General features: G+C 50.3%; 1 protein-coding gene across 1 annotated transcript in view; it reads left to right on the top strand.

Annotated features, from left to right (window-relative positions):
* Nucleotides 1-11937, top strand: part of LOC308176045 (RNA binding protein fox-1 homolog 3-like) — a gene marked incomplete at its 3' end in the record, with an annotated part of 33098 nt that overhangs the window by 9445 nt on the left and 11716 nt on the right. The window contains exons 3-6 of the mRNA XM_080550640.1: nucleotides 3533-3586; nucleotides 5970-6062; nucleotides 7150-7210; nucleotides 7635-7688. Of these exons, the coding sequence (XP_080406766.1) occupies nucleotides 3533-3586; nucleotides 5970-6062; nucleotides 7150-7210; nucleotides 7635-7688 (262 nt within the window). The remainder of the gene's footprint in view (nucleotides 1-3532; nucleotides 3587-5969; nucleotides 6063-7149; nucleotides 7211-7634; nucleotides 7689-11937) is intronic.

The following is an 11937-nucleotide window of genomic DNA, read 5'->3' as shown; positions in this document are numbered from 1 at the left end:
CAGACAGGCAGGTAAGGCAGGCAGATAGGCAGGCAGATAGGCAGACAGGCAGACAGGCAGGTAAGCAGGCAGGCAGGCAGATAAGGCAAGCAGGTAAGGCAGACAGGTAAGGCAGACAGGCAGACAGACAGACAGACAGACAGACAGACAGACAGGCAGGCAGGCAGACAGACAGGCAGGCAGGCAGGCAGACAGGCAGGCAGGCAGACAGGCAGGTAAGGCAGGCAGGCAGGCAGGTAAGGCAGGCAGGCAGGCAGGCAGACAGACAGACAGACAGGCAGGCAGACAGACAGAGAGGCAGGTAAGGCAGACAGACAGACAGACAGACAGGTAAGGCAGGCAGGCAGGCAGGCAGGCAGGTAAGGCAGACAGACAGACAGACAGACAGGCAGGCAGGTAGATAAGGTAGACAAGGTAGGCAGACAGATAAAAAAAGGGGAAGGCAGCGGTGAGATGGTGCATGATCCAATGGTGAAGCCCACTGCACAGCAGCAGCAGAGCGGAGCCGGGCGGGGGGGGCAGGGGGGGGGATGCCAAGCCCCCAGGAGCTCCATCTGCTCCCACATGGTGTGAAGAGCCCCTTCACCGTGATGTGCACACTTAGTATGGACCAGCCACCAGCCGAGAGAGCTCACACACACACACACACACACACATGGCTACAGCTAGCCCTCTCTCTAAATGAGGAGGAAGGGTCTAAGAGTTGCCGCGCTCCGCCGTAGGTTAAGGGTGCGGGGGGAAGATGCCCTCCGGTCACTAACGAGGAGGCAGAACGAAAGGCTCATTAAGGACGACCACAGTGGACCTTAATCAGTGATTAGAAAAAAGAAGTGTGTGTGTGTGCTGTTGGAGAGCTACAGTAGCTGGTTATGTGGGGGGGGGGGAGGGGTTAGGGGGAGGTGGGGGAGCGGGAAACCCTCCAGGCGCTAGCTCTTCGCCGCGGCGCCCATGCTGTGCTAGCCAGAGGCCGCCCTGGTTTCTCCGGGGCTCTTGAAGGAGCGTTTCTCCTCCACCGGGTTCAACGAGGGCTCTCAGATCTCGGGGGCAATCAGACCTCTTGGCCTCCCCCCGGCCCCCCCTCCCTCCCTCCCTCCCCCCCACTCCCCGGTCTCACGCTGAGCTCAGAGTCCTCGTACTCACAACTGCCCCTCCTCCCCCCTCCCCTCTACCCCCCCCCCTACCTCCCTAGGAGAGAGAGAGTGAGAGAGAGAGAGAAAGAGAGACAGAGATAGTCCTCTCTCTCACATAGCAGTATTCAAGCACCGCAGCGTGCTGTGTTATGGTAATTACAGGCTCCTTCCAGCTTTAAGATGGTTTAGCATATCAGAGGCGAGGGGTAGGGTGCCCTCTCTTCGTGGTTGGTAGTTCTACACTTGGGTGATGATCAGAGTGGAACGAATGCAGTTGCCTTTTTTTAGTATGGAGGAGAGTGTCTCAGTGAAGGAGGAGTGAGGCCTTGTGAAAAAGGGAGAAAAAAAACTATTCACGAGATTCGCATATTAACTACCAGCCTATGATTCTCTCTCACTCTCTCCTCCACCACCCCCCCCTTCCCCCCCCAACCCACCCCACAACTGGACCCCCATCTCCTCTTCTTTTTTCCCTTTTTGAAATGTTTCTGGTTTTCCGACGTGTGATGTGAGAGAGATAGAGGCCTGCTGCCTCTTTGGAGGATGGATGACGTCAGTCTCTCCCGGTTCTCTCTCTCTCTCTCTCTCTCTCTCTCTCTCGCGTTCTCTCTCTCTCTCTCTCTCTCTCTCTCTCTCTCTCTCTCCTGAGACCCCTCTCCATTGATGCCATTGTTTATTGGCGTTGCTGATGCAGCTGTTTGAGCGAGGCGCCGAATGTTGCGGGAGCATCTGAGATCACTCGTGAGCAGCGAGCGGTCCCCCAGTGCCATGTGGGAATCCACAAAGACGACTTCCCCCGAAACTAATTAATCGACGCCACAAGCCCATTACGCTTGGTTAAAACAATTAGCATCTGCATATTGCGTGGGGGAAGCGTTGTCATCTCATGCGAAGATGGGGCTTCACACTGGGATATAAATGCCTGTGTGCGTGTGTGTGTGTGTGTGTGTGTGTGTGTGTGTGTGTGTGTGTGCGTGTGTGTGTGCGTGCGTGTGCGAGTGTGTGATCAAGCCTCACGCGCGCAAGAAAGAAAAAAAACGGCGTCCGTCGGAGTCGACGGAGCCGAGCGGCGTATGAAGCAGATGCGTGGATGGGTCTATAGAATTCCCGATCCGAGGCGCTTCTTGATGATGCGTCCGGGAATGTGTCACGGCTAGGAGCCTCACTGCCGGAACGGGGGTGAACGGATCATAAATAACCCCCGGCCTTGTTCTCTGGGAGGTGGTTTTGGGGGGGGGGGGGGGGGGGGGGGGGTCACCGCTTGACCCCTAACGGGGCGGTGTGTGGAGTGTCATCTGTGTTTGCTCACCCCAAAAGGCCCTCATCTATCCCTCTCATCGAGCTCCTCGCACTCTGATGGCCAGTGCACGTCGGGGGGATAATAGGCAGTTCTTCCTAACCCCCCATTAGTGGCTCTCTCAAATGATCCATCCATTCCCATTGAGCATGGACCACATGGAAGGCCCATTTCATCCCTGTTGTGCGGAAATGAAGGCGACGCAGACCGCTTGACAGGGTAATTACTTTTAATGAAATAATACGGCCATTGTAGACAGCAATTAAAAGTCGCTCTCACTCCACTCATTAGGGGGGGGAACTTACGGTTTGCTTTCATTCCTCTGTTTTCTAATGATCCGAAAGGCAAGCCTGTTAAATCGAAAAAAGGCTTGAGCCGCGTTAACCCCTCGGGACCACCCCTCGAGTCGTGTTCACTGAGAGAACACACAAACAAAGAGGGAGAGAAGAAGGGGGAGGGATGGAGGGAGGGAGGTAGGGAGGGAGGGGGGGTGGGAAAACGGCAGGTACCTGGGTAGATTGATGGAGAACGGAACCACCTGTTCAGAAGATGCCCTGCTGGTCTTCTCTTCATGTCAGAGCCCAGTTATCAGTTCGGGAGGGATTTGAGAGTGTGAGTTTTTTCCACAGGAGCTTAAGAGGCGATCGGCTTCACAACAACAACCTTACAAACCACCACCTTGCACTACTACATCTTCCTGTTTTTTTCTACGGTTGTTGCTGCTTCTTTTATTGTGTGTGTGTGTACAGGATGGATAGGCTATTAAACCATTTATTACTACATTGAGATAGATAGACAATTACTGGATCACATTATTCTGTAAAAGAAAAAAAAGAAAAGAAAAGTGTTCTTATTATGAATTCCTTTTTTTTTATTTTTATTGGATTGCACACAAATATAATGTTATATGATTACTTCCCAATTGTAACAGTTTTTTATATATCGCTATAACAATTGTTTGCTCCTTGCTCCCTCCCTTCTTGTTAAATTGCACGGCAATCACCGTTTGGGTTTCTTAACTTCACCTCTCTCCTCTTTCTCTATCTCTTTCTCTCTCTCTCTCTCTCTCTCTCTTTCTTTTCTCTCCCCCGTTCTCTTGCCGCAGCAATTTGGAAAGATTTTAGATGTGGAGATTATCTTTAATGAGCGAGGATCCAAGGTAAGTGAACTAGAACACCAGCTGCTTCATTACCGTGTTCTTCCTCTGTTTAGTAATGACGGCATTAGTGCGGTGTGTACATTGGCTCGAGGTAGTGGTCTCTAAGCCCGGTCCTGGGGTGCGGGGCGTTCACGCCTCGCTCTGTTTTGTTATGGTTTTAGCTTTCGCCGGCGGCTCGAATGTGGGAATCATTACCCCTGTCAATCAATCGGTGATTGAGCTGTTTTTTCCAAATCCGCTAGCTTCTTATCGGACCAGGTGTAATGACCCTCTGCTTTAGAGACTAGCCAAAAAAACATCAAAGCCCCCCGCCCCGCGCGCTCCTCCCTGGTGTTGAAGGGAATCTAGAACCACCACCGAAAGGAGCTCAGCGTGACTAGCTTGTGGTATCTGGTGTGTGGTATCTTTCTCCTGTACCGCTTCCTGTACACGTTCAAAGCCTTGGGTGGTAGAAACAGCACGGCGCTACTCAGCCACTGTTTATTTAATGAGCTGTACCAAGCTCCATAGCTTTCCATTCATAAAGTAGACAGGGTCCCCTTCGCTGAGTGTTGGACCGTGAATGATATCGATTCCTAGTTTACTATACTATATAGTAAGGGATTTAGCTGAAGATCTTATCCAAAGCAACTTACTACAATCGCAGCGAGCGAGTGCATATCATTTTTCATGTACAGTATATATGGTCCCGGCAGGAATTGAACCCACGACCCTAAGTGTTGTTAGCGCCCGTGCCATGTGAGCCACAGAGGGACCACCAGTTTGGGGGTGTCTCTCTAAGGTACACAGCGAGCCCCTTGAAGGAGCCTGCAAACCGCCACACTCCTCAGCCCCCTCAGCCAGACAAGATTGAGCACCGGATAAACCTGCCTCCTCCGCCGTAACAAGCATTTATTGTTTGTGCCCTACAAAGCCATTACCCATGATGCCTCTCTCTCTCTCTCCCGCACCCCGCGCTGCTATATAATGAACCTACCAGGCCATTAATAAACAATCTATTTTCTATGAAGCTTTGGCAATTTGCATTCAATATGTTTGTCTCCTTTGAAAAATGGTGGCTCCACTCTCCCTCCGTGTAAGCTAATTATTTGTGCATGATAAAAAAAGATAGAGGGGGCCAACCATCGTCGGGCGAAATGTCCAAAGGATTAATTTTGCCCTCAATTCCTTTTTGAATTTATTTCTTTATCTCTCCCTCCCCAAGGACAGTTCCCGTGTTATTTATGCTCGGAATAGGAGCCTTGAGATCCTGTGTATGCATACAGGATCACACCGCTCGCCATCTCTCACATGTATTATATCCTCAAGCAATTATCAGCCAGGCGCTGGCCGCGCTCCCACCTCCCCTCCCTCCGTATGTATATGTATATATAGAAACTAAAGGACTGGGACTTGTTTGGCCAGCATATCTTAAAGGCTGGCACTCGATCTCAGGTCCAGTCTCCCAGTCCCCATAACTCAAACTGGTGACAAACCCCCCAGGGGAGGGGGAGGGGGAGGAGGGGGGGGGGGGACATCACATCACACGTGGGCGGATGGGAGGTTGGGGGATGGGGGATGTTAGTGGGGGTGTGAAGGAGATATTCACACACTGTACAAAAGCATACGGGTTTCATATTCGGTCTTCATATTCGGTGACATGCGGTGAACAGAGGTGTAGGCTAGATGTCGTGAATGTGTATAGATATCCGGCACCGACCGATCCTTTTCTAACCCCCCCCCCCCCCCCCCCGTCGGATTCTAGACATCAATAACACAAGGATTGATGCCAAATAATTTGTGTCATTTGAGACAAACATATGATTTAATTGTGCTGCAGTAGACCATACCGTACCTAGTGTAATGGATTAGAAATGGTTGATGATCGAATTAAGCTTAATTGCTTGAAGGATACGTATATAAATATTCTCGACTTGCTTACCGTATCTTCAGCTCATTCCGGGGGAGGGGTGGGTTGTTTTTCTAAGGGCACTGTAGCAGTATCGAAAGTAATTATTACACTATTACCTTGCATAACACATCGTAATGCATCCATTGCTTACTGACATTCTCCTGAGGTGGTTTGTGCTGTTTAATTGGGTAAAGCAGGCAGGTTTGTTAGTGTCGGTGTGTGAGGTTGTGTCATCCTTATCTCCTTCTCCTTGGATCTCTCCGTCCGCTGCTCCTGATGCCTCACTAACCGCCACTAATTAATCTGGCTGCTTACATCTCTGCTTCCTGACGCTCATCTAGTCCTGTGTGTTTTCTCTCTCTCTCTCTCTCTCTCTCTCTCTCTCTCTCTCTCTTCCTCTCTCCCCCTGTTCTTCCCTTCTGTTTCCTCTCTGTGTGTCCCTATCTGTTCTTCTCTGCCTTGCTGGTCTGGTGACACACGTGTCACTCTCAGGGCTTTGGGTTTGTCACTTTTGAAACGAGCATCGACGCCGACCGTGCGCGGGAGAAACTAAACGGTACAATCGTAGAGGGACGCAAAATAGAGGTGCTTTTCCTTTCCTTTTCTCCTGTTTCTCCCTCTCTTCTACTTCCTGCCTGCTGACCTCCTCCCTCCCCACCCCCCCCCCCCCCCCCCTCTCCTCACCTTTCTCCCCCACCAAGAGACCCACGCATAAGCATGTGCCTGCTGTGTAGAAGTCTGTGGAAGAGTGTTTGTGTATGTGTGTGTGAGTGTTTGTGTATGTGTGTGTGTTTGTGTGTGTTTGTGTGTGTGCACGGGCGTGGGCATGCATGCACACGGATGAACGCACACGGGTGAACACCCATGCAACCAGGGGATCCATACATGTCAAGACGGACATGCCAACCGTCCATCATCATCTGACTTTGGTCAATAAGTGCATGCTTTCATCTCATAGGAAACATTAGCCGCGGAATATTTGGGGGTTGGAGAAAGACCTGCATTCCCCCTTGATGCCATCATCTGTGTGTTATCATTGTTGGCCTTGTTTACCAGGAGTGAAGCCTCTCTGCTCACCACATTCCCATCTGGTCAATAGAGGGTGAAGTCAACAGGGGCTGTCTGTCTTTTTTTCTTTTGAGACCTTTTTTGTTTACCCAACCAATTACCTGTTCTTTTTGCATTTGGGTCTTCTCTTTCATATCCTTGGGTAATTGGTGCATGCTTTCACACCCGCTACAGTAATTGAATCATCTCCAAAGAAGATGGAGAAATGATGAATAAATTCATATAAAGGTGATTTGAGGCCGTTGTTTCCCCAGGCTAATTGACCCTCTCCAATCCCGTCCCGTCCTCTCTCTCTGAGGTTTATTTGCATAATCTCAGATCGGATTCATTTTTTATCGGAATGTGTGTGTGTTTCGTGTGTCTGTGTGTGTGTGTCTCTGCCTGCAGTCATTGGACACTTCTTTTGGAAGGATGTTGTTTGTGTCCTGTGTGTGTGTGTGTGTGTGTGTGTGTGTGTGTGTGTGTGTGTGTGTGTGTGTGCGTGTGTGTGTGCGCATGTGTGTGTGTGTGTGTGCGCGTGTGTCTGCGTGTGTGTGTGTGTGTGCGTGTGTGTGCGTGCATGTGTGTCATTCTAACCGTGGCAACCTTGTGTCGTTGTGCCCAGGTGAACAACGCAACAGCGCGTGTGATGACGAACAAGAAAGTGGCCAATCCTTACACAAACGGTAAGATCACGGTGTCATGTCCAGAACAACACGAGGGATGTGAGAATACATATGTATAGGCTTTTCCCAGTACTAGCTCCCTTGTTCGGTCAATTTGACAACAAAGCGCAGCATTTTTTTCCCTGCTTTATTTTTTTTTCATTCCTGTGATTCTCTGCCTTGTTTTCTCTGTATTTGCTGGTTTGTTTGTGGTTTTTTTGGGCGGGGGGGGGGGGGGGCGGTTTCCCTTGTTTCAGTTTTCAGTTGAGTAGGTTCTTCTCAGGTGCTTGTATATGTCAGAGCTGTCTGGGTGGGTAGGCGGTGGGGGTGGGAGTGTGGGGGGGAGGGGGGGGGTTGGCAACTCCATAGCCTTCGGTGTTGTTTCTACCCCCCCTGGTTTGGAGGGTTTCTCATCCCAGGCATGTTGTCCTCTCTGCTCCCCCAGGCTGGAAGCTGAACCCGGTGGTGGGCGCTGTCTACGGTCCTGAACTGTACGCCGGTAAGAGACCTCCTTCTACCGCTGCACGGGGGTCCTCGCCGTCCCCCCTCTCCTATCAGACAGACCCCCCCCAATCCCACATCTCCACCGTTAGGTTTGTCAAGAAACCCAGCAGGGACTTATTCCCCGAACCCGCTTTCCCATGCGGCATATAAAAAATAAAAAATAAAACAATTCTCGTTAAAATCAAAGTGAATCTAGAATAACCGAGCGGGCACCAGATAAGGAAGTGGATGATCCAATGCTCGGCGGCGGTGGAGTGCCTAGGCAGTCTGTGTGCCATTGTTTGCAAACCTGTGTGTGCGCCGTAAAGCCAGGGGAGAGAGAGAGAGAGAGAGAAGAAAAAAAAAAAAAAAAAAGACGATTTCAAGAGGAAGCCGCCCAAGCAACTGTTATCAGATTGTGGAGGCTGCTGCCGTGGATGGATTTGCCAAGTGCGCCAGATTGACTTTTACAGAGCTAACCGAATGAGGGAGATTGAGTGAGCGATATTGTTGGCACCTTCCCTGTCGAAGCCTGGTATTCCTCCTGGTCCCCAGTAATGGAGGAATGAGATGAGCGCAGTAGGGTTTTCCCCCTATCTCTCTCCTTCTACATGCCAGTTTTATTGCTGTATGTTATACGAACCCTTTGCATTTTAATGAGGGGGAAATGGTACTATTTCATTTGGAAGAAGTGCTGAGCACATCGCGCCACTTTAACGGCTTTCCTTTCTGCTCATTAGACTAAAATCTGTTCATTCCCCGGACAGCTTTACGGCGAACCTCTAAATAACTGTCCATGACAGAAAGCAGTCATCTATCATTTTTATTTCATCTCCAGCCCCTCAACCCCTCCCCCCCCCCCCCCCTGCCTCCCCCCCTGCTGCTCCCCCGGTTCCGACTTCTTCCCCTGACAATTACACTCCCCTCCCAATACACACTCACATACATACACACACATACACACACACAAATAAACACAAACACACATGCACACACACACACACACACATGCATACACAAATACACACACACACACACACACACACAACAAGCCTCATTCAGACACATTAAAATCATGCAGATCACATACAGTAGAGATGAAAAGGCACATCCATAAAACTATAAAGCAAATTCATCCAGTCTCAGGCATTCCTGTACAGATACACACACATCCTGACCCATGCAGCACACATAGACAGACACTCACACATGAACACATACACACACACACACACACCCACACACGCACACACACACTTTTCCAAATCATCTCATAAATCAGAGGGAGTGTGGTCCACCACTCCAGGCATGGGGAGTGGGGGGTTGGGTGATTTATTGGCTGCTAATTTTTCAAGTCGTCTTGACACGGCACTGAAGTTTGCCAAGCCTAAACGACAACATATGCTTGGCAGCTGGGGAGACGGAAAACATAAATAAGAGATACATTTTTTGAAACCAAAAAAACGGCCCTAACTAGGAGCCAACAGGACATTGCGCTCTTAAAAAGAAAACAGCTGACCATGCCTCTGACCGTGATTTCCTATTTTTAGTTTTAGTTTTTATGGGCCCCGACGCACACACACACACACACACACACACACACAAACACACACACACACGCACCAAAAAAAATAGATCGCGAGCGGCTCCGCGGATATGGGCTGAAATAATCATGGCTACATTTAATATACTTTGGGGTGTGAGTAAAATGGGATGTAAAGGCGATTAATCACTGTTTATCAGTCCTCATTTCTGTGCGGGAGATCAGTGAAATTGGGGGCCATAAATCGTGGCGTGGTGACAGGGTACTCTGTCTCCATTCGTCCTGGCGCTACAGGTTTATTGTCCTCAAAACCCATTCAGGAGAATGACGGATGAGCGCCTCACGCCGGCTCCACCGCTTTTAACCTCTTGCGGGGTGTAGACAGGGCTCCTCCTCCTGATAGGGGGGCCTGAACGCCACGCCACTCCACGCAGCGGCGCCAGCCCCCCCCCCCGCGCACCCGCCTTCCCCCTGCCCCCTCGTCCCCGTGCTGCCTCCCTCCTCCCTCCCTCCCTCCTCCCTCCTGCAACCTAAACCTCCCTCGGAGCCGTCTAGGGGGTGGGGGGGGGGGTACTGGGGGAGGGGAGAGGGACGAGGAGGGCGAAGGGGAGGGGGTACTGGGGGGTTGGGGGTTGGGGGGATGGATGGATGGATGGTGGTGGGGGGGGGGGGGGAGGCTGATCAGCAGGATGATTGGGTTCCCAGTCAAATGGACCAGACCAAAACATGGCAGTGACAGAGAGCGTGGCGATGGTCTCTATGGCAGCCTGTAGTCGTAGCCCTGTGTTGTTCTCTGGTATTTCTGACAACATGATGAAGTTGTTCGATCACCATTTCTATTAGTATCGGACGGGGAGAAATAGTTCAACGTCGAGTGACAGGGTTGTCCTTTACTTAAATGGCATTATTCTACCATCACGGATAGTTCACTATGCCAGTGGAGGTATTCCTAGAGATCTCCGAGTGTGTGACTTGTTTTCAGCACCATGGACAGCCACCACAAAGCGACTGCTGTGCACAGTCTGCATGCCTATGGCGACTGAACCAAAAGGAGTCTATTTCAAGCGAGCGTCGGATGAGTCAGAGAGCCCTCCTCTCCTCTCCTCTTCATCCTCTAATTCAGAAGAAGGAGCCAGAAGGAGGATGAGTAGCTCTTCAAGTCAGCATCTCGTGTTTTTTTTCCCGTTACGGAGGTGAAGTTTTCTTCGGAGGGACTGGTTGAATCCTGCCAGCTGTGTAAATGGCAGGAAAGAGAAGGCTAATTGCCATCTTAATATATGTAGACAGATCCTCTCATTGTTGGAGTGTAGCTACGTACGTTACGGGGATAATTAAGCTCCAGTCTCTTGATTAGATTAAGCTGTTTTCGGTCCCCCAGTGCTTGGATTAAGTGCTCATTCCTTCGACTTATTTGAGCAAGTATTAAAGAGATCAACCTTGTGGAAAATCCCGTGTTCTTTATGGGGGCCCTGCCTGGTTAGTAACCGGCGGTTACGACCCCATCATCGGCACACAGAGCAGGATTACCAAGGCAGGTCCGAGCGGCTCCGCAGGTATTGAGCTTCTCTCAACTTGACACATATGACATATGAGGTGCACAATGACCCCACCGCCCTCCGGCACATTACTCATATTTTTTTTTTCTTCTCTCCCTCCACCGCCGCCCCTCCCGCGCCAACCCCTCCTCTCGGAAAAAGGTGTTTGACTTTGGTGGCTCGACCAGATTCGTGCTCACATACTGTACGCTGCGGTTGTTGTTGCTTTTTCATGGGTTTACCAAAGTGTGACAGCGCCTTTGATTTATGGGGTATTATTGAAGCAGTGTTGCCTGTCGCCAACTCATTATGAGTTTACATTCACATATATCATAGCTCGCATATCGCATACAAATTCCTTCCCGAAAAGAAGGAAACGGGAAGATTTTTTGGTTCCCTTCGAAATTGTAGTGATTTGTAAAAGGAGAGGGGGGGTGGGTGGGGGCGGGAAGAAGAGAAGAAAAAAAAACGCCTCTGAAACTATCAAAGGGGATTGTTTTTGCCCTTTAGCGACTGAGCTTAGATGTCCGACACTCCGAAATAAGAGACTAATTTAAATGTCAAGGTCAGCGTTATAAATCACCAAGGGGAAAGGGGCCACCCTACGAGTCGTAACAGTCTATCGCCCGACGTCGGAGGCAAACAAAGTACCCCGCGCCTCGGTAAAAAAAAAAGAAAAAAGGGGGCGTGGTTTTCCTTTCCCCGGTTGAAAATGAGATGCGGCGTTTGAATATGTGCAGAAGAAACCGCTAATGGAGCGTGATGTTAATGACAGAAGACATTAAACTTGGGGCTCGTCTCGTGTTTTTAAAAGCATCGCTAATCTGTCTCCCGTGTCAGCTTTATAGAAGCAAGCAGCAAGACCTGACTTGGACCCTTCATTAGGAACGCTCCGCGTTAGAAAACCCCACCTGCAGGGTTAACACTACACCAGGCCATAACGGCCTTGTCCGTCATGCAGCCGGCCGGCCAGCCCCCGTACACATGAGGCATCGTGTACCTCCGTTGTAGACAGCTCCACAGTACAGTATGCGCCATATTTCAGCGTGTTTTTTTTTCTTTCTTTCGCGCCGGTGTGTCCGTTTGAAGCTCATTCCGTGTTATTAATGTATGTATCTGTGATCTTCCTGCTCCCGCCTGTATCCTGCCTTGCCTTTCTCACAACTCCAGCTTGACTGCGCACAGTC

This window comes from Nansenia antarctica (genome assembly GCF_963989245.1).
Source record: "Nansenia antarctica genome assembly, chromosome: 2".
NCBI lineage: Eukaryota > Metazoa > Chordata > Actinopteri > Argentiniformes > Microstomatidae > Nansenia > Nansenia antarctica.
Note: the sequence above shows the minus strand (reverse complement) of the source record. Positions and strands in the feature narration are given on the sequence as shown.